Genomic DNA, 23286 nt, shown 5'->3' on the forward strand with positions numbered 1-23286 from the left:
ATTAAAAACATTTTGGGTCAAAGAGATGCTTCAGTGGGTGAAAGTTCTTTGCCACCAAGCCTAACACCCTGAGTTTGATTCTTGAGACGGGTGTACTCCTACGTGTTGTCCCCTCGACTCCACATGCTTTGTGACACATGTGCTCTATCCACTGCACCCAACGCCCTTGCAGGGACACACACACGCACACGGAGTGATTACAATTTTTTAAAGAATTTCTTTTCGTTATTTTCAAGTCAGGATGAAAACGAATCAAATTTAAATATACTCACAGTCCTTCATTTTTCTTCTTAATCAACATTCAAACAGGCTACTGCACAGCATTTCCATGTATGTAACTAGTTTTGGCTAAACCTCCCTACCCATCTGCTCCACTTTCCCACCTTCAAGACCCGCCCCACTTGGACCCTTCTCCCCTGCTCGCCCCTCCCCACCGTGCCATGTAATCATTCCTGCCTTCCTATTACATGAGTTCTGTTGCCCTCCCAGCTCCCTCTCTTGCAGCCCCTCCACTCCGCCCTGCTCCTCATGGACCCTTCTAGTTTCCCGCCAGCCATTCACACTCAGTCCCACATTAAATGCACACTCATAAAGTTAAAAGCTTGGGATCTGTATACAAGAGCTAATGTCCTATTCGACTTTCTGAGCCAATAATCTGATTTAATAAGTCCACTGCCGCGCCTTTTCCTACAAGTTTCGTAATTTCTTTTTCCTTTATGGTAGAATAAAATCACACTGTACACACATGCCACATTTTATCGTCTGTAGATAAACATCTAGGCGGATTCCATTTTCCTTGCTATTGCGATGCAGGAGCAATGCACGCAGATGGGCGCAGTTGCTGTGGAAGGACGAGGAACAGAACAGCTGAGTCACGTGGTAGCTCTAGTTCTGTTTTCTCGAGAAACCTCAACACCGGCTTTCATCGTGGCTGCGCCAATTTCACTCCAGCCAAACAGTAGATGGGAGTCCCCCTTTTCTCCACAGCCTTGCCAGCAAAAAGCATTCCTCTTCTTAGTGACAGCCATTCTGACTGGGGTAAGATGGAATGAATCTCAAAGTAGCTTTATTTGGCATTTCCTTGGAGGCGAAGGCTATTGAGCACTTTCAAAAACGTTTATTGGCCCTTTGTATTTCTTTTGAGAACTATCTGTTCAGTTATAATTCCAAATCCCTTGAACATTATACACAGTAACTTGAGTTACATTGAGCAAATCATATATTTCTCGCAGAAGACTTTTTTAGATCACCTAATGTTTTAAAGACTTAAAAAAAATCATCTCTTACAATTGTCAAAGTTTGCTTTCCATTTTTGTAATGGAAAAATTACTTAATACTATTGTGGACATTTTGAGCATTTAATTCTGAATAATAAATTGCTTTTAATTTTATAGTTGCAGCAGAATTGACATCTAACAGAGAAAAACAAAGTCATTTGCTGAATGATTTGAAAGGGTTCCAAAACACCCCAGGTTACATAACAAGACTGTCTCAGAAAGGTCAACCAAATCAAATCAAATCAAGAAGTTCTCTTAGAAAAACCAAGTCCAGATTAGGAAGACTTTCATTCAGACCAGTGGTTCTCAAATATTCCACAAGGAGGTTTGAAGAAAAGAATCCACTGAGGGCTCTTCTGTCTGTCTCTTGGCATGTATACACATGTCTTTGTCTCTCCCTATGTTTCTCTCTATGTTTCTCTGTCTCCCTCTTTTTTAAGTAATACTATGTCCTGTGAGCCTTTTATCTGCTGTAACTACCCGCCTGACTCGCCCGGCCGCATGGCGCTGCCACCCAGGAGATCTTGCAGGGACCCACAGCCATCCTTGTCGGACTAGCAGCTGCTCTGCGAGCCTGCCAGGGAACACTCCCGCCTTATCTTTTTAAAGAACAAAATTGGTGCCGCAGACTCGAGAGATTCACCCGCCAAGGGCCAGGGTCCCAGCTTCACCTTTCGTCTGGGACTCTGAGCACCAACTTCCGGGACTGAATCGGGACCGAGGACTTCTCAACACCGACCCACGTGTTCCAACTGCCTGGACACATTCCTACAAACAACACCAGCTTCTAATTGTACAAGGGACACCAGACATTTCCATGCCACAGACACCTGTCAGGAGCAGAGACCAACCACAACTATACCAGGATGTGAACAGCACCCAGCCTTTTCTCGGATGTCCCCCACCCCCCAAAGACAACGCCCACAAATCAGCCAGAAGCAGTCTTGAGAATTCGCCGCCCCAATTCCTTCAAACTGTAATGTCTAACCTTCTACTTTTTATTATAAAAAGGATCCGGGAATGTTATTCCTTTGCGGTGCCTTTAAGGACTAACCACACCCACTCCTAGCCACTTCTGACCTCCCTCACTGCCATCTTAACTCTCTCTCTTCTGTTTTCCATCTCTTGGCGTGTGCACACGTGTTTTCCTCTCTCTGTTCTCTTTTCTATTTCTGCCTTTCTTTCTCTCCTTTTTCTCTAAGTAATAAATGTTTATCCTTAAAAAAAAAAAAGAATCCACTGAGGCTGCATCCCAGACTAGTTCAACATGAGTGCCCCGGAGGAGGTCAGACATGTTGGATTTTAAATCTCTATGTGGCTCCACTGAGCAGCTAAGTCTTAGAAACTGATAGTTTTAGGTAAATGTTGTTAAATTCATCATTAAACCCAAAATAAGAAAAAAATATGTCTTTCAAATTATTCTGGCAAAATAATTACTCTAGCCCACAACAGTAAAAACTACAGTGTATCCCAAGAACTTCAGTCAAGACCAAAGCTGGCTGTTCTGCACATTTTTAAAATAGACAGTTTTGTTTTTGTTTTTGTTTTTTTGTTTTTCAAGACAGGGCTTTGCTGTAGCTTTGGAGCCTGTCCTGGAACTAGCTCTTGTAGACCAGGCTGGCCTCGAACTCACAGAGATCTGCCTGCCTCTGCCTCCTGAGAGCTGGGATTAAAGGCATGTGCCACCACTGCCTGGCTATAGACATATTTTATCAAACTATTTACTAAACATGAGCGACCAAAGTGGTTAGATATTGATAATCTTGTTTCTATGAAAGCAGATTATAAAACGCAGATATTAAGTGTCCCTACAACTTCTGCCCTTGGAGAACTGTAATTTTTTTATGACTCCTCCTTTCACACATATTCTTTTGCTAGAATGGTACACAGGAAGGTAACTGTTACAAACAGCTTCGAACGCAAAGGGCCCAGTGGCTCGCCATGGACAATCTGACACATTGCCTCTCAGGTACTGACTATGTAATTAGCCACTTGAGGATTCTTGGAACAAGTCAGGACTTTAGTGGACATTAATAACCAAAAAACCTGTGTAAAACACAAATAGAACTTAAATGTCTTTTTTCTTACAGAAAAGAAGCAAAAGAAGAAAGTGGTCCGTTTTCCTCCCTCCATTTGTGTTAGGAGAAACGCCTTAGCTAGGAGCAGCAAGTAACTTAAGGAAACAACCGAGAGAATCCCAGAGACCCGCTGGGTGAGTGCACCTAGTTTGTATTCTGCAGCATTAGCGTAAGTCTCCAAGGTTGCTATGGAGCAGAACCAGTGAATAATCCCTCAAACACTACAAACGAACACACATGGCCAGATTATTGGCTCAAGTGTTACCATTTCATTGTTCCCATGGCTGTGATATGAGTCTCTCCAGGCCTTCAGAGGATGAACGTGACAGCTTACCTATCCAAAACCAGTCACAGGGGAACCAGTTAGGTGTTCCTGTAACTCACTCTATCTCAGATACTTCTGGTTATAAGACCCTGACTCAGAAATGCATTTGAAGAAATAAAAAGAGAGGATGAGAGTATATGTATTTATCCAGTAAACAAATGAGGTATTAATCTTAATACTTAAAATTTTAATTACTTCCATACGCGCTGTTGGAAAAAGACTCAATTGTCAGAACACTGAGTTATTTTACAGATAAACTCTTTATTGTTTTCTTCTTTACAGGAACAATAATTTGAACACGTCCACAACCAAATTGCCTCTCTATGAACAGAAAGCTCATTATATAAATTATGCTTTATTTTTGCAATATTACTAAAATACTGTACTGGTGAAAATAAATAGACATTGACAAAAAACACGCTTTGCTTCTGTAGCTGCCCTCGCTCTCCACGGGTGCGCCTGCCTTTGTGATCCCTTAGCGGAGAAAGCCGAAGGCCGAGCTCACAGGCAGGAGTAAGGACGCCATAGCAAAGGACTTCCGAGTATACTTGATGCTGGGAGACACTCAATACCACAGGTGCACAGAAACATGGCTATCCGGGCTTCCAGTGTGACAGATAACATACATATAGCACAGTACCATGATGCTGTGCAACTTCCGAGTCTAATCACAAGGTCCATTAAATCAAAGGATAAAAAACAAGCATTAAGATGTCCAGATAATCTTGCTCCCATGTAGGACAGAATGTGATTAATACATTTTCATTTCTTCTTTACATTTTTTTTATTAAGAATACTTTTTAGGGGTTTTGTTTGTTTGTTTTGTTTGTTTGTTGGCATTACATATTCAGTGTCCATTGGCCCCTTCTGAAAGTATCCGCGATGGTTCGGTAAATTTTGCGGTGAACAGGTAAAACAGGGCTGGTGTTGGTACCAAAGCCAAAAGCGGTAGGTCGTGTTCCAGCCTGTCCGCTCTGGAGATGGAGACAATCCCGTAGGCGTGCAGCAGCCAGTGGCTGAAGAGAACAATGAGTCTTTTCTTCCTGACCAGGAGATCATAGCAGTTCTGTGTGATCGTGTACAAGAAAGAAGAGAAACACAGATTAGCAAAACTCCGCTAGACCACTGGTCTTCACCTAGTCATGGCCAAGGACTCTGACTGCAGAAGCTAAATAGACCTCAAGAGCTGCCCAGTCGCCCAGAGTACCCACCATACAGATGGCCACAAAGGCCCTCAACAGCCACACTTAGCCACATCTTTTGGTCCTTTCTCATTCACATCACTATTCACTTGGGGAACACGTGCTTCTTCAGAAAGACACGAACTAGAAGAGGAAGTCTACAGTGTATGCTCCCTATGTCCAGGTCCACTGCGTCTTCATAAACCTCACCTCCATGATGCTAACGTTACCAGTATCTGCCATCTGAGTACACTCAAGACAGCAGAAAGACCCACTAATCACCTGATTCTCTTTTCATCTTCAGTGCCGTGTGAGGACGTAGAGAAGCTCAAAGGATCAAATCAATATAGAAGTAACATCGAAATGTGCTAATAAACACAGTGAGGTTACCCTTCAACTTTTTCTTTTAGTTAAACTGCTCATGGGCTCATCTAGACCTGGAGTGTCTTTCTCCGGATTCGGAGCCCTGTACTCAGTTCCTGAGAAGAAAGCTAACTGAAGAACGCAAACATCCTCAGAGCAGACACTTGGAGACAGAGAACCAGAGTGAGCTGCTGATCAGAAAGAGCATTGCTCATCCATAAATGTGCAGATTTTTTCAAATACTCCAACATACACCTTGATCTTTTCCTGGCTGATGAAAAGTCACAATTAATTTTCCGTCTTCTCGGATTAAGTCACTTGCAATGCTGATTAAAGATTACAAAGGAGAAATGAGGCTTGTCTACAAACCGGGCGAGCTGAACAGTCACCATGAAATCGTTCCATTCAGTTCCCCCATTATCGCCCCTATCTGAGGCCACTATGAGTTCCAGGTATGGCCTCACCTCACACTGTCACCAGTGTGTTGGGAAAAGAGGCATCAACAACCATCTCTCAAAAGAGTTACCGTGTTTTCCCTAGTATCCTTCTGACTATAACTGCCGTGTGCAGTGGATTCACAGCACAGCAATGGAAGGGCCTATGAACTGGGCTTTTAAATTCTTGGGAGATCTGCTCCAGATAGAGCTCTGTAATCAGCGCTGTTAAAGTGCTTAATGGAAATCGTGCAATTGTGCTGCCTTAAGATAAACAGAAACTAAAAGCCACATAATTGGAAAGAAAATTACAGAAGAGATGTTCAAAACCGCCCACTTTGATTAAAAGTTTTATGAATATGTCTGTCCTAGTTAGAATGTCAAATATATGATTTTTCTCATTTATTGCTTATACTGTAAACAGATAATACCTTAATCCTTAAAAATAAAGTATTTAAAAATGTGATGGTAGGCTGTTCTACTTTACAACAATGGCCTACCTATCAATGAACCAAAATACTTATTTTTAGCCCAAAATGTCCTGAATTCAAAACATAATCAGGAACAAGATGGCTCAGTGAGTAAAGGCAGTTGCCACCAAGCCTGACAACCTGAGTTCAATACCCAGGACCCACAGGGAAGAAGAAAAGAACTGAACCACCCTCATGTGTACACTTAGGCTTTTGAGCACACACACATGCACACAACCAAATAAATAAAAGGTTTTAATGAAATAATTTAAATATACTATAACAAAATTAAGACAATATACACAATGTAAAACTTTTTAAAACATTTAAAAAATAAGGTTCCTCGTTTGTTCTGCCTAGTTTTATGTCAACTTGACACAGTTTGAGTCATCTGAAAAGAGGGAGCCTTGGTTGAGAAGATGCCTTTATTAAGACCCAGCTGTAGGGCATTTTCTTGATTGGTAACTGATGGAGTGAACCCAGCCCATTGTGGGTCCACATCCCTGGGCTGGTGGTCCTCAGTTCTATAAGAAGCAGGCTGTGCAAGCCAAGGGGAGCCAGGCAGTAACTAGCATCCCTCCATGGCCTCTCTACATCAGCTCCTGCCACCAGGTACTTGCCCTGTTTGAGCTCCGGTCCTGATTTCTTTCGATGATAAACAGCTATGTGGAAGCAAAAGCCAAATAAACCCTTTCCTCTCCAAGCTGCTCAGGTCATGGTGTATCATCAAAGCAATGGTAACCCTAACTGACATACTCATTATAGTGGTGTTCCACGGAAATATTAAAAAATTACAGAAGACTTATCACAAAGAGTCAATCAGAACTAATGTGCTAGTATCGAAATAGCTATAAAATTCATCGAAAGAGATACAAGCAACATTAATTAGCCAAGAATCAATGAATCAACTGCTATATCTTACCGTCTCCTATGTACTTACCATATCATATGCACTATTCTTTTCAATTGTCAATTTTTATTCAAAAGAAAAAGTAAAATCTAAAACTGTAGCAAAGGAAAAGCAATTTCCTACCTCTATTTCAGAAGCCGACATGTACACAGCCAGAGTAACCAAAGACAGCACTAATATAATGTACGGGAAGGCATAATCTGGAAAACAAACATGGATACTGCATTAGAAACTGACAAGTGAAACCAGAGCTAAAACACGGCCCTTGTGAATTTGTTCTCAGCCACTTCAGAGACTTGAATCCTATCACCCTGCGACAAGACTGACAGCCAATTCTTTGTGAATTATATTTTTGGCCTTCTAGATCACACAATCTCCATCTCAACTCCCCGACTCAACAGATGTGTCATGCAAACAGCACAGGACACATGTAAATGGGCAGCTATGCCTCTGGACCAATAAAATTTCATCAACAACAATATATGAGGGTCATATAATTTTCACACAATAACAAATTTGTCTTCTAAATCTTCCTCAAACTCTTAAAAATGTAAATTGATCTCACACCTGTGAGAAGCTAAAAGATTTGATCCAGCTGAAAGGTTAATTGAAAAGAATCAAGTTCTCTTGCTGAGTCTCGAATGCTACAAGAGCTAGGTCCCAAACAAGGTAATCGAGAGAACACTCAGTTTTCTGTTCACGGGCCAAGAAGGAAGCCTTGGTTGAGAAGACTATTCATAAGAGTAACCCGGCTGTCATTGTCTTTAAAGAAGTTTATTTGTCATCCAACATTTTAGTTAATACTCTTGGTAGTCTTCCTAGCAAAATTCTGTTAATTTCTATTTCAAATACAATACAGCAATAATACCCTAAGCAAATGCTTCCCCTACAGAACATTAGTTTCCCCTTTCCTACTATGTCTAAGTTAAGGAACACAAAATAGACAAATTGAGAAAAAAATACCCTGAATTATTTCTATACAATTATTTTAAAAGAACTTCAATTTACAAAGCTTCCAATTATTCTACAATGCATATCTAGAACAAATGTAATTTTGGATGTAGTAGCCAGAAGCCTCAACTATCAGTAGGCCTTAATTATCAATTTAGTTTAGAATTGAGTTAATAACATCTATAACTTTTTATGTTAGGGATTGTGCCCTCGATCAGCCACTACAAAACAAAACAACAAAAAAACTCACTCAAAGTACACATAAATAACAATGCTAACTATATGTGATTATGATCTCATAAGAAAATTCCAACTTCGAGGGGACAGATGGGTACTACTGGGTGAGACACAGGAGTAAGAGTGGTTCTTACAGGCTAGGATGTAAAGCAACCCGAGATCTTGTGCACCTGGATCTGGGCTAGGGCCTGGGAATCAGCATGTTCTCCCTGGTGGGTCAGAGGTAGATTACACTGAAATATTGGCTAAAGAATCTCCTAAGCATTCCCAGCCCTTTCCTCCCTAGGCCATAGATCCCCAGTGAGCTGAGGTACCTGCTACCAGAAGCTGCCCCATTTACTATGCTCACATGTCTATATCTCTTTAAAAAAAAAAAAAAAAACTTATTTTTTTTTCCAAATCATGAATTTGGTACACACCCTCTGTGACTAATGCAGAAGACTGCAAAACGAATAAGAACTGTTTGATCCTCCAAATATGGAGGCTTGTTAGCAAAATTTTCAGTCTAATGTTCCTCCAATGGATCTATTTCTGTCACACTTTACGTACTATTTTTTAAACTAATTTACAATAGTTGTGATTTAGGAAACAATACTATATGGCTATTTCCTTAGCATTCCAAATCATTTCCTGGTTTCCATAGCTTCCTAAGAGCATCAACACAGCACCAAAAGTTGGGCTAAAGGAATTAGACAACTACTTTTAATTTTGTATTTTAATTTGCACATTTTAATTTCAGGGCAAAACAAAACAAAACAAAATACAACACCCGACTCTGCTCTTAGGTTAGGGAGGTGATTTTCCTGCCTTCGACACACAGGACAAAAGAAAAAGAACACTAGACATTAGCAGAGGGAGTGGGGTGGGCCAGGGCCACCCCTTCTGCAGGAGCCGTAAGGAAACTACATACAGGGCCCAGGCTTCCGAGGGGGAAATGAAGCATCCTTGGCATACTCAAGCAGGGGACACTACCAGGAACAGCAATGCTGGGCTCCTCTGCTGTCACTGCATCTTTGTGAGTGATCAGGCATCCATGATCAGAGGATGGGTTTGCCTGGAGAGTGTCTGGGGAGCCTCAAGCAAGAAGACAGAAGCACTCTAACAGCAGTGCCCCAGATCCTTGACCACCTTGTGAGCCTCAGCCTTCTATGGGGTCTACACAATAGGGTGGTTGGGGTTGATCTCCAGGTGCCCTTTGGCTGTCAAACAGCCCACTATGAGCCTGGGCCCTGACTGTTCCACATCGGCCTGAAGGATGAAGCAGCAGGATGAAACAAAGTCTGGCAGAGACAATCACCTCCTCAGTCTTTTCACCCAAGACACCCTCCATGAGTGTGGAGATGTTCTCAGATTCCGTCTTCCTCTCCTCCTCCTCCTCCTCCTCCTCTGGTAGTTACTGATGCTCCTAGGTCATGGAGACCAGCCTCCTCCCATCTCAAGCTGCTGCCTCCAGTACTAGCCAATGACGCGTCACTTAAGCATCCATTTTGTGTTGTCAAAAGCAGAGTTGGAAAGCTTCTCTTTGCTCTCACTGGAGTATACAGACTTCAGTTTCTTTCTTGCAAGAAGTATGCTGACAGGGACGTGTTCTCCAGACCGAGGAGGATGGCAGACAGATCAGCAGCTCAGAGAGGCATTGCTTAGTGGGCTCCTCCTGGATTCCAAGGTTTAGATTCTTAGGATGCCTCACAGAATCACTTATGGTTCTTTGTTTTCTGGCACCTCAGAGATGAGCTTGAGGCACTTCCGTACAACGCTTTTGTGGAGATTTTCAAGATTTTGCTCTATTGGAGCATCTTGGAAGATGTTCAGCCAACAATGACACAGATGTAACCAAGCCATGTGGGCACCAACTCATCACAGCACATCATCACATGGGCACATGGTGAACACAGAATTCAACACTATCACACTTCTCATTCTTCAAGAGGTCCAAAGCTTGTCAAGGGACCAAGAGCAACACGCAGAATGCCATCCTGACTACAGAGACGTGCTGGACTGCTGGGAGGCCTTGCCAGGCACTGGAGAAGCGCTTACAGAATCGGCCACATTCACCGAGAGGGGTCATCAGAATCTCTGTTCTAAATGGGCATGGTCATGTTCAGCTTTTCCTGATGAACGCATCCATCCTTAATTTTCTTCAATTCTTTTTCTTATCCTTACCGTGGTCATCCTCACCTGACCTCCGGTCTTAGGCTTCTCTTCACTGCCCTTGTCTTCCTCTCCGGTCTCTTCTTCCTCATCACCACTCAAGTCCTTTTCTTCTTCCTCCCATAGAGGGTGACAGGGTAACTGGTTAACAGTGTGCGCTGTCTCACTACCTCCTCTAAGTATTCTGTTGGTCTGTCTCCTTCGGGATGGATCCCTGTGGTCCTCAACCCAGTGCATTCACCCAGCTCTACACCGTCAGTGAAGGTTCCACCAGCACAGAACTCCCGTGCACGCTGCTCCATCATCAAGGTGCTTTGTGACCACAACACTTCCTTGCCCCAAAATAGGCAGAATAAAGTCCAACACCAAACTGCTCCTTCACGAAGAGCTTCCATGAATATTTTGGTCAGACTTAGCAGTGGTTCCCAAATTATTGATAAGCTCAGCCTTGATCACGTCAATCCTGAGTCCACCAGGGTCAGAGTGTGCTCCTGAGGGTTGACAACACCAATTTTCATCTCTTTTTTGCTGTCCCACTTAGAAAGGTCTATTGGGCTCTCCTAGTGAATCTTGTCCAAGGACCAGAAGTATCAAGGCTTCTACAGGAAAATTTCCTTATTGTAATAGAAAGTATTAATTACAGAAGAAACGAGATGGTAGTATTTGCCTGAAAAGCAATGTCTCTCCCTCCCCTTCTTCACGGTGTACTTCCTCACGCATCCTGAAGATTTCTAAAATGGAAGTCTGGTCACGACACTCTTCTACCCAAATCCCTGTAAGGTCCTGTGGTGGCTGGAGTGAGAATGTACTCCATGGCTAATGTCTGAACACTTGCTCCAGCTGGTGGTCCTACCTGGGAGGCTTAAGGGGTGTGGCCTTGTTGGAGGAAGTGTGCCACTGGAGGCTGACTTTTGAGAGTTTAAAGACCCAAGCCATTTCTACTTCACTCTGCTTCCTGACAACAGTTTGAGATGTGAGCTCTCAGCTATTCTTGCCGCCATATCTGCCACTTGCTGCCACAATTCCCTGTCTGAATGAACCCTTAATCCTCAGGAACCTCGAGCCTAGATAAACTCTTTCTTCTGTAAGTTGCCTTGGTCATGGTGTTTTATCACAGGGATAAAAACTAATAAAGTCCCAATACGCTAAACTCCAGGGCCTAGAGCAAGAACAGCTGTCTGGCACAGCAGGCAAACACTGAAGGGGGCCCACACTAACATCCAGCTGGGGCTGGATGGCGCCTGTGTTTTCAGGCACTGCAAGCGAGTTACATTATCAAGCTGTGTAATCCCTATCCCTGCCTGCATCTGGGCCAAGAGGCTTGTCCTTGGCTTCTGGGAAGACGCCTTAGAAAAAACATAGTCAACACGCACTGTTTATGGAAAACAGAAATGTATTCAAAAGTAACCCCACTCTGCCCCTCCACCCCCGCCGCCAGTGTTTCCTCAGCTATCTGGAAAGTGTGTGCTCTATCTCCTAGTACTATGTATGACTTACCCTTGTCCTTCTGAGATACAGTCCAACCTCAAGAGTTGCTAAATGAATGGTTATCTTAACACACAGACTTCCTTTTAACTTTATAGAAAAGATTTTTATAAAGGACCTTAGGAATCTAAGACAACACAAAACTTATTGCCAACATAAAATTTCATCTACTGTATATATAAAGAGACTTTTTAAACTTTCATACTAGGATTTTTAAATCTTCCAGTTTAGTTACAACCTTCAGCCTCATTCTGTTGAGAAACTCTAGTCTGTTCTGTTTTTAATAACACCATGTTTCAGCAAGGCTTGCCTTCAAAGGTTAAAGGATGACTTTAGAGAAAAATCTGTGAACTTTAGTTGGGAGGAGAACACTGATTTTTCACTTAGCAAACTTACATAAGAGGCCTCCGCCCACGGCCTGCAGCACAGTCAGAATGGGAAAGAAGTACAGAGCGGCGTAAATGCTTTTGAACCGCTCCGACTTCCCTAGTCCACAGGCGATCTTCTTCACCAGCAGGGGCCGGAGAAGCATCATCAGCATCAAGCAGAATGCGTAATAAACAAACACGATGGTGTACCTGCAAAATGAGGGATGTCTCAAGATCTGTGCAACATACTTCTACCCTTGATGGTCTTAGATCAAAGTTCTTAAAAGAAGGCTTAAAAACACTATAAGTCTACCCATTAAGATACTGAGACTGGCAAAAAGGGGCACAAGCTAACACATACATGTTTTATTATTTTTTTATTTGAAAATATCTCAGTAATCCTAAAAATGGTGTTGGAGAGATGGCTCAGCATTTAAGAATATTTGCTGATCTTGCAGAGAACCTGGGTTCATTTCCCAGCACCCCGAAGGCAGCTCACAATCCTCTACTCTTCTGCTCCAGGGGACCTGACTCCTTTGTCCAGCCTTAGCAGGCACTGCACACATATGATGCAGACATACATGCAAGCCAAATACCCATACACATAAAATGAGGTAAATACATCTTAAATAATAACTTTAAAAATGTTTATATATTTTAGAACATTTTACTTATTTGGGGAGGCATTTTACATGTCTGTACACAGACATGTGAATCCACGCAGGTACCAGGGTCATGTGGTGGGTGTATTTTGTTCACTGTATTTTTTGAGACAGGGTCTCTTACTGAGTCTGGAGCTCAGCAACTGGCTACAATGGATGGCTGCGGAGCCCCTGGCAGCCTCCCGTCTCAGCCTACCTGAAGTGGTATCTCAGGCTGCCTCACCCAGCATTCCACATGAGCACCAGGGATCTGAATCCATGTCCTCACAACACTGAGCCCTCTCCCAGCTCAAAATGTTTGTATTTGCAGACCCAGAAGTTTTACTTGTAGGAGTTTATCAGAGAAACAATCAAGAATAAACAAAAAAATTCTTTACTATTTTTTGTTTATTGGATTTATTGGGTGAGTTATAATAAAGAAAACTTAGAAGCAAAATATTCAACAATAGCAAAATAGTTGATTTTATCGTAAACTCATACTGGAAACTACGCAGCCATGAAAATAGGCAACACACAGCATGCTGTGGGATAATGCTCTTGTATACTGTAAAGATTTCACTTGTATTGTTTTAATAAAGTATTGATTAACCAGTAGCCAGGCAGGAAGTATAGGTGGGACAACCAGACTAGGAGAATTCTAGACCGAGGAAAAGCAGAGACGCAGTCACCAGACTCAGAAGAAGCAAGATGAGAATGTCTTACTGACAGAAGGTACCAAGCCATGTGGCTAAACATAGATAAGAATTATGGGTCAATTTAAGTTGTAAGAGTTAGTTAGTAATAAGCCTGAGCAATAGGTCAAACAGTTTAAAATTAATAAGTCTCTGTGTGTTTATTTGGGACTGAATCACTCACTACAGGACCAGGTGGGACAGAAACTTTCATCTACAGATACATGTGAATAGGTATCTCAATTAGTATGATTTGATATGTCAATTAAAAGAATAAGTAGTAAAAGTTTAAACAAAAAAGACAATAACTTTTCATAATTTAGGTAAGTAGTTTGAACTATGGATTTGATTAGAATTTTACTTTTTTAATATTTATCTATTTATTATGTATACAATATTCTGTCTGTGTGTATGCCTGCAGGCCAGAAGAGGGCACCAGACCTCATTACAGATGGTTGTGAGCCACCATATGGTTGCTGGGAATTGAACTCAGGACCTTTGGAAGAGCAGGCAATGCTCTTAACTTCTGAGCCATCTCTCCAGCCCTAGAATTTGACTTTTAAAAATTACCTGTACTAGACAGATAGCTAGCAGTTAAAATGGTAGAAAGCTCTTACAGAAGATCCAAGTTCGGTTCTAGCACCCATGTCAGGCAGCTTACAACCAAATGTAATCTCCTCTCTAAGGGACCTGGAACCTTCTTCTAGCTTGATGGCACCACACACATGGCATACATTCACACATACATAAATACACATAAAGGTAAATCTTTACTAAAGTTCATTACTGTTATGTGTGCACATGTCCTGGTGTGTATATTAACACTTCATCTGATTTAGTACTAACAAAAGCAACAAAACAAGAAAAAGTAGTGACAGCCTGAATCACCTAGAGAAAATTCTGGAATATGTAATTAACTTTATCAGCACAAAGCAAACCTGCAGTCTCCTATATAATCACCTATAACTCAACTACCTTTTTAGGTGATAAGCTAGCCATATTTGGATACCTTATTGATACCCTACCCCATAATTTTATAATACTGTTATTTGTGTCCATTCTGAATTAACAAACTTCTACAATTCCTATTAATTTAGTTATTATCATTAGAAATTTAAAAGATAACAGACTCTAAATTAGAAGTAGCTGTTATGGTCACAGAAGGAGGGTTCAGGGCATCTATTTGCCATTTTCCTTCTAATTTTATATTTTTACAATAAATACCATTTATGTAACTAGTAGTATATGTGTCTGATTTAATTTTAAATAAAATGAGTACATGTCTTACTTAAATGCTACTCAATTCTATTCTTGTTTATATAAAAAGATCAAATTCTATTAGTTCTTAGTATTGTATACAATAAACACTTGAAGCAGAGTTACAGTTCTATGATTCAATAAATCAAGAGAGGATATTATTAGCTTTTATAAAATATAGTTGCATAGATGCATGCAAAAGTAATTTAAAGGTCATAAAGCTTGGCAGTAAAAAAGATTTTCATATTTCTATATTTGAAACTTGAGAATTACTTTTTATATGCACATGCATTTTGAAAATCTGCTATTAAGAAATTTATCATGGGTCTAGAGAGATAGCTCAGCAGTTAAGCAGAGGACATGGATTCGATTCCCAACACTCACAGAGCAGTTCACAACCACCTGCAACTCTAGTTTCAGAGGGTCTCATGCCCTATTCTGGTCACTGTGGGCTATAGGCACACATGCAGTACACATATGCACATGCAGGCAAACATCTGTATATATAAAATAAAGAATAAAAAAGTCTTTAGAGAAAAAAAAGCTCCGATCAAAAACTAATCTCATGGAATACATTATGTACTGGAAACTTGGCCCAATGAGCAAGTTTACTCCAACAAAACAATAACTTTTCTATTCCACCTTTGCCAAGAAAAGCATACCAAATTGCCAATAATTTAAAGAAAGTCTATTGTATAGTGCACAGAATCTTATCAATTTTCTTTTTGAAAACTGCCAGAAGCAAAGACCTGTATTTTGAGATCTGTATTTTGTTTACAGCCATCTTAAGTTCACAAGTAAGATTTACCTCTGCAGGGTAGATGCCAGGCCTAGGAAATCAACCTGGTATCTTAACTCCTAGTGAGACCTGCAGGCCCCAGGCTTTTAGAAACAATTAGCATTTCCTTTGTTAGTCAACAATCACAGACCCTCAGTATTTACTTATCAGCTGGAATTCAGACCTGACACTTTCCCCTCCCTCTTGCATTCTGAGAAATAATAAAGTGCGGCTTGATCAGAAATCCTGTCTTGCTGTCTCTTGCTCCTTCCATTCCTCTTCCTCCTCCAGGTTTATCAGGGGACACCCCCCCCCTAGCCCCCATCTCTCCCCCCCACCCCCGCTCATATCCCACTGACCAGGATAGAAAACAACAGCATTCTGGGCTGGCAAGATGGCTCAGGAGTAAAAATGTTTGCCACCAAAACTGATGGCCTGTGTTCAATCCTTAGGAGCACACAACAGAGGGAGAGAACTAACTCCTGCAAGCCGTACTCTGACCTTCGTGCATGTGGTGGCAGGCGGGTGCATTCACATACATGAACTACAGCAACCCGATGAAGATTACACTCATTTGCAAAACCACAAAAAAAGGCAAAACACTAACCAAATCCTAAAATAACAGCAACTGCACTGAGCACCGGCATGGGCAGGACATACAACATCTAACACACACGGTGTCATTTAATCCTCACAGCGCCCTATGAGAGAGACATCATCCCCACTTACTGATGAAAAGCCTGGAATTAGATGACATTGTTATCTTATTCATGCTAGTGCAACTGACTGACCCAGAAATCAAACCCAGGCTCTTTTTGTTTCCAGGGCCCACATTTTTATTCCTCTAAATCAAATATTATATTCCTAGGATTCTGTGTGCATGTAAGTGCATGTATTGTTTTTTATGTCAAAAAATGTGTCCCCTTCTCTCATTAAGATGTTCTGGGCTGACAATACAGTTTAGTGGTAGGGCCCTAACATACCTGAGGTGTATTATTGCTTATTCTCAAACTTTCTCTCTGTCTCCCACTCTCTCTCTCTCTCTGAGCACGGCAGTACATATCTGGAATCCTGGGCCTCAAGAGTCTGAAGCAGGATAATGAGATTGAAGACAGTCTCGTCCATATAGTGAGACTATGTCTTAAAAAGAAAAATAATGTTTGCTCCTGTTATTCTCTGTATGCCTTCAGAGAAAAAAAAAAAAAAAACAATTTCTACTATCTCTTCCCATACCCAGAAGCTTACAATGACCTCTCTGTCGCAATCAATGGAATCTACAACCGTTTCTTTCTCAGTGGTCTAAAGAAATACTCACAGCGGGTAGACCGCTTCATGGGTGCAGTGCACTGTGGTCACGTAATCTGGACTCGGGTTGTAGAGCATCGTGTACCAATCAGACAGCATCAGTACTCGGCAGGAACGGATGTAAAGGACGCCCACCGGATCACTCACGAGCAAGGTGATGATGGCCGCCATACTGCACTCAAACAGTGCAGTGATGTGCTGGAAAAGAGCGCTGGAGCTGGGGAGACAGGGGCACAAGCTTAGCCCAGCCAGGCTTCGGTCGAGGGGGCGCACAGCTCAGGAGACAGGGTCTAAATGTCTCAGCTACGATCTGGAAGCTACACTCTCCAAAGATCAGACAAGCCACACACGCCAGCACCTCAACCTGTTGTTACAGTCCGAAGGTCTGTCCACTCCAAAATTCTTATACTGAAATACACTCTCAGTGTGATAATGTGGGTAGGTCAGGGTTGTGGACTCCTCAGGAAAGAGATTAGAAGTTTTTTGAAGAGGTCAGAACTTTCTCTGTCCCTTCTGCCATGTGAGGACACAGGAAAAAGGTGCCATCTACAAAGCAGAGGGCAAGCTCAGCAGCCACCAAGTCTGCATCACGATGCACCATTTCCAGTTTCCACGGAGGCAAGCAGTATATTTCTAGTCTAGCAGGGGGTCGTGGCTAAAGGCTACAATCTCAGCACTTGGGAGGCTTAGGCAAAAGGAGGATCACAAATTTGGGGCTAGCCTGGGCTACAGAGTAAGTTATACATTGTCCTGGACTACAAAGTAAGATCCTGTCTCAAAACATTATCTAGATTATTAATTAATTGAATAATTATTATTTAGCTAATTAGTCAATTAATATCTAAGTGTAAGTACCTAGTTAATTAGCTAGCTGATTAATCTCATGAATAACCTATGTATATGCATGTATGTACACGCACTTATTAGTGAGTGCCTGGTGCCTGTGGTAGTCAGAAGAGGGTGTTGGAGTCACTAGACTTGGAGTTATGGATGAGGGGGTCAGACACCCTGGGACGGAAGCTACAGACGGTTGTAAGCCACCCGCGTTGTAGACACTGGATACCAAACCTGGGTCTTCTGCAAGAGCAACAAGTGCTCTTAACCACGGAGCGATCTCTCTAGTCCCTTTTCACTTGTTGAAAGAGAAGACTCCTCAGAGATGACTTCATGTCCTGCTTTTTCCAGACTTCAGCTATTTCGTGAGGGTTACTAGCGCTGCTAATCAGCAGAACTGGATTACTTTACAGACATAACACTGAAGCACAAGTACAGAAAAGCACATGCTATATCTGGTCTTTGTAGGCTTTGTATATAATTCGTGTTTTTAAAGTAAAAACCACATCTAATTCCCAATGACAGGAATCTTTTCATCATGTTTCAGTTCATCTACAGTCAGCCACATGATCTACAAAAATAAGTGGATTCTAAAACTCATGCACTGCATAGTATTTCGTTCCACGAAGGAGCACATACATGATGGTGGTCCCACAGGACTGTATTCTCTGTGTACCTTGTAGCTGTCAGTGTGTGTGCTCCTGGATGTCCTCACAGTCGTGGAGCATTTACTGATCTGTGTCACTACACCTGATGGGACACTGAGTACTTCAGGAGCCCTCCTGCACTTCAGAAAAGGACGCCCCTTTCCACATCGCCTTACACTCCTCGGCCACGCTAGACTGCTTCAAGTTCCTTTGCACACATAGGGGCAGGCTTCGTCCTCTCCCTCAAGACATACTTCATCTGTGCGGAAAACCGTGTGCTCTTTAGCATCCGCCTGGAATTAGGCCCCAGCTCTAGGAACTGTCCCAAGACTTCCCCGCCCCAGGCCTCCAGATCCAGCCGGATCCAGCCCACTCTCAGCGCTTGTTACTCAGCCACACCACACACCCTTCTGCCTCCATAAAGCCAGGCAGTGAAGAGTTCTGGAGAGAGTGAAAAGACCAACGCAGGAAAAACTCACAAGAGCAGAGGGACAAAAGCTGACACCTGAAGAAGAATCTGCTCCCACCCCTCCCACCCCATTCCCTGTAGAAGAACCAGGCACAAGCTCGTCAAGAACCTCTGCATGCTGGCCCCCCACTTTCATCACTACCTTCCCTTCGTTTGGAACCCCCACCCTGGCCACTTCAGATCACATTGCCATCCCTCCATCTTTTTTCTACCAAAACTGTTTTAGCATTTCTTAAGTCTTTTAGATCCTATTAGGCATAATTTCTCGCCCCATTCTTTGTGGCTCCAGACGCTGACAACAGAGAATCGCACTACATCCCTAAGATGGATTTATATTATCATCACGGACCTATCTGTCCTCTCCACTTCTTCTCTCTCTTCCTTTGATCTTCCAAACATAAAATACACTGCTCAACAAATATATTAGCAGTCAGCTCTCATAATTATACTCAGCCATTAGCATTAAATTAAGTTATAAAGTATTTGTTCTAAAACAGTAACAGCTTGTGATCCTAGCCAATTCTTGCAGAAATTCAGTATGTTTGAGAAATAAAAGTCTCTAGCAGAGTCTCATTAACACCTACTAAGATAGGCCCTACCATTTCTTTCTCATTTCAGAAAAAAAAAACAAAACAAAACAGGTTGTCCCTCTGAAACAAGTGAAGGGTAATTATTCTTCTAACGGACAGTCAGGCTAGGGGTATAGGTTAGTATAAGATCATGCACTCAGCATCACAATCTATGAAATCATTATTCCAAAACTAGTCCATCCAGGTACAATCAGAATGTGCTCACCTCTTTTTCCCCGAGTACCATTCAATGAAGAACCAATGTAGAACAAGAGGAAGCATCGCCATAAATCCAAGATAGAGCCAGTCATAAAGTTCGGGGGACTCTGTGCAAGGCTGACAGTATTTCTGTGCATTGGTCCTCTGTCCTCTTGGGCACACCTACAATATGTAAAAGCATTGCTTTATACACAAATAGTATTTTGGGATCATTCTATAAGGGAATCTCATTTTATTTTAAACAGTTTAGTATATATGGATAGCTTTAAGAAATTAAAAAAACAAAACCTGCAAGAAGAATTTAAAAAAAATCTAAAAAAGAAAATACTTCAAGAAATTCACATCATCTGTGCGGTCTGCAAAACGCTCAGTGAAAACTTCTACTTAATTGCTAAAACAGCTAACTAATATTCAATGAAAAACCTTGTAACATCATATAAAAATTATTGCAGAAGTGTTCTGGGGTTGTCATATCAACTTAGTGTACAAAACACTTTGATACATCATTAAATAGTAACTAGACATTATAAAATATTTTTAATATCTGTGATTATCAAGAAAGATTTAAATACAGTATCAACATGCCAATATAAACAAGGCTTTTATTAATACCACATTCTTATACACTTGTGACTACATTTAAAACAAAAAATTCTTCATGCAAAAAGTTTCCAAAATAAATAGTTCTTATAATAAAATAATATTAACATAGGACTTACCCCACATTCTCCATAGATTTCACTGGAGCCGTTTTTAAATAATAGGGTCTTCCCACAATAGAGTCCAAGGCATGCTGGTTGAATATCGACAGCTTTTTAAAAACAAATGCCAGTATAGTAACATCCTTTGTGGTTACAAGTAATAAAAACCTGGTAACAGCTGAATTGGCAGAAGTGTCTCAACCTCACTTTAAAAATGTACAAGGCAAGTCTTGATGCTTTTACTTTTAAGTTCTTTGATGCTGTGACCCTCCAGGAAATTATACCGGCATCCTATTGTTCACTCTGAGCCTCTTACTGGTCTCCAGCCAGCACAGCAGGTTCTAGCCCCAGGCGCCTAACCCTGAACCTTCCCACTAGCTCGGAAAGCAGTTCCTATGACTGGACTTTGGAATTTCATTGATTCTAAGCCTGAACTACCTGGGGAGGTTAATTGGTGGAGCTCAAGGTAAAAGGGGAGGACAAGGACGGCAGAAAGTTGTCATTTTTCATGTGTGCATGGCAGGCATACCCCGGTGCCATACATATCACACAATTTAAAAACTAATTAAAATATATCATGTTGTCCAGTTGGGACATTGGGCACACACAGAGACATTCGTTGTTCATAACAGAACATGTTAACAGAAAGGATGAAGGAGAAAATTTCAGAATAGAGCATAGGTCTTTAAAACAAATCAATTCACCTCCATATAAAAGCACTATCCTAGCTTTTATCATTTCTGCTGAGGGCTGGGGTCATTTCCACCAAGGCTGGCACTGAGCTTCTAACCAACTACCCGAGAATCACTGTCTTGCAATTTCTTAAAGATCGGGGGGAAATTTAAAAAAAAAAAAAGAAAAGAAAGAAAAAAGAAAATAAAAATCTCTTTCTAAAGCAAAACCCTGAGGACCTCCAAATCACCTTGGACTTCACCCGGGAGAAATGACTGAAGGCGGCACTGAACCAGTAATGTTTGATTCTCCTAACTGCCCAATAACCATACATGGAATAAGCCGCTCAAGGGCGTGAGGGTCCTCATAGGCTCGTGACAGTGTGGCTGCCTTCTCTAAGAATCTGCCATACACTATGAAATAAGTCCAAAACAATGGCGGCAAACATGTCAATTTACACACTTTATTATTATCACTGAACTATAATTTCCTCAGATTTTTCATGTGCCCACAATGTGGAGATTATGGTTACAAGGTCCTTTCTCCTTTCAAATTCCTGAAGACTTAATTTTTTTTGTCCTTGCATTTTCGAGGAAAACCAAACAGAAAAACACAGTCTAAAATGTCTCACGTTTGATATTTTCACTTTTATCAAGTACTTGACATCTTTTTTAACCCATGCTTCTTTATTTTAGAATATTAAAAAAATACTTTTATTATTATAGTATTATGTTTTTATGTGTTTGTGTGTTTTGCCTGAATTTATGTTTGTGTGCCATGTATTTGCCTGGTACCTCTGGAGGACAAAAGATCCGGAGGTCAGAAAAGGATATGGGGTTCTCAGAAACTGGAGTTACAGAGGATCCTGAGACGCTGTACGGGTGCTGGGAATCAAACCCTGGTCCTCAGAAAGAGCAACAAGTGCTCTGAACCGCTGAGCCAACTCTCCAGCCAGTCCCTTAACGTTTTGTTTTGTTTTTTATAGCAACTGAATTATAATGAACTAAATACATGACATGAAATGAATTCAGGTTTTCTGGGAAGAAAGTTAAGGCTTTGCATCTAAAAGATCCCAAAACCAAGACTTGAAAATCAGTGCAACAAACAAAAGCAAAGTTGATTTACCTAACAACAACAACAACAAAAATCTGTACAATTATGTTTTATAGCCATTGGTGAACTATGGCTAAAATGTTGACCTTGTTTTGTTTTGTTTTGTTTTCCTGCAAAAATCTGGCCCCTTGTGAAGGATTCTAATGTATTTACATTTGATGCCAGATGTGTACCTTTAAACCCAGCACTCGGGAGGCAGAGGCAGGTGGATCTCTGCGTTCGAGCCAGCCTGGTTTACAGAGCCCAGTTCCAGGACAACCAGGGTTATACAGAAAAACCACAAGAAACAAAAACAAAAATAAACAAACAAAATTTACACTTGAGGTTGAAATAGCAAGTTGTGTGTCAATTTGCTTCCGCTTCCCTGCGCTGCACTAACACCCGCACTTCTAATTCTCAAATCAACCATTAGGAACACTTTCCTGGACAAGAAACAAAGCAATGAATGAAAGAACATAGGAAGAGCACATCAAAGCCTCAGCCCTTCCTTCTGCACACGGCCCCCGCGGTCATCTCCAGCCATTCGGGAGCAGACCATCCCAACCCCGGGAGAAGTCAGAGCTGGAGCACAGGGCAGTATAGGACAAGGGTGCCCGCCACGCGAGACAGCTGTCGGCCGGAGGCGAGCCCGGGGCAAGAGGTGGGAAAGCAGTAGGCACGAAGACTGAGATCTTCCCCCGAACCCCGCAGCCTAAGCGACCACTTACCCATTGGCCACACTAGGTTCTCCAGAGAAGCCCGGGGATCAGCCGGTCCGAACGCAGCACCCGAACATCCGGGCCACAGCGCTCCCCGCCGCTCCGCCTCCCGCTAGCCTGGCGATCGCGGTGGAACCCCGCCCCGGCTACATTAGGTTCCCAGTCCCGCCCCAGCAGCACAGTCTCCGCTAGACTGAAATACACTTGGTGGACGATCCGGCCTAAGATCCCAGGAACCCGGTTTCCTAGTTTAGGCTCGGAAGCGTCTCTGTCCCTTCCGGGTCTGAGCTCAGAGGCTCCACCCTTTCCGGGTTCAGACTCATCGGGCCTCCTCTGGGCAAGGGCCGGAACCGAGGTCCGGGCTCCAACCGGGTCAAGTCTACACCGCCTGGAGCGATTCCTAGACTGGACCCAGAGGTCCCGCCCCCGTTTCCTAGATAAGGCTTAGTAGCCCCGCCCCC

The 23286-nt window shown here is 42.2% G+C and overlaps 2 protein-coding genes across 4 annotated transcripts in view; one reads left to right on the forward strand and one right to left on the reverse strand.

Annotated features, from left to right (window-relative positions):
• Ccdc175 (coiled-coil domain containing 175) overlaps nt 1-4098 on the forward strand; it is a 51729-nt gene extending 47631 nt beyond the window's left edge. Inside the window, exons 20-21 of the mRNA XM_048415453.3 lie at nt 3368-3489; nt 3963-4098. Of these exons, the coding sequence (XP_048271410.3) occupies nt 3368-3450 (83 nt within the window). The 3' untranslated portion in view covers nt 3451-3489; nt 3963-4098. The remainder of the gene's footprint in view (nt 1-3367; nt 3490-3962) is intronic.
• On the reverse strand, nt 3922-23228 carry Jkamp (JNK1/MAPK8 associated membrane protein). 3 transcript variants are annotated; one of them, XM_087911756.1, is made up of 7 exons: nt 22835-23227; nt 20361-20434; nt 19649-19803; nt 16914-17120; nt 12259-12440; nt 7162-7238; nt 3922-4746 (listed from the first exon to the last, which is right to left on the reverse strand). In XM_087911756.1, exons 1-7 carry the CDS (start codon nt 22836-22838, stop codon nt 4528-4530), a joined length of 918 nt encoding a protein of 305 aa, XP_087767882.1. In that variant the 5' UTR covers nt 22839-23227; the 3' UTR covers nt 3922-4527. The 3 variants fall into 3 exon arrangements, with proteins under 3 accessions (XP_087767882.1, XP_087767881.1, XP_087767883.1); XM_087911755.1 differs by having other exon boundaries at nt 20361-20452; XM_087911757.1 differs by lacking the exon at nt 20361-20434 and having other exon boundaries at nt 22835-23228.
• Between the last annotated feature and the right edge of the window lie 58 nt (nt 23229-23286).

Source organism: Myodes glareolus, chromosome 11 (genome assembly GCF_982192425.1).
Source record: "Myodes glareolus chromosome 11, mMyoGla1.1, whole genome shotgun sequence".
Classification (NCBI taxonomy): domain Eukaryota; kingdom Metazoa; phylum Chordata; class Mammalia; order Rodentia; family Cricetidae; genus Myodes; species Myodes glareolus.

Excerpts from the sequence above, each read along its gene's own strand:
- Jkamp (XM_087911755.1), bottom strand. Across the intron at positions 12,441-16,913 it reads CATGAAGCGGTCTACCCGCT|GTACACCATCGTGTTTGTTT; the intron begins GTGAGTATTTCT and ends CTCATTTTGCAG. Across the intron at positions 7,239-12,258 it reads CGTGGGCGGAGGCCTCTTAT|ATTATGCCTTCCCGTACATT; the intron begins GTAAGTTTGCTA and ends TTTGTTTTCCAG.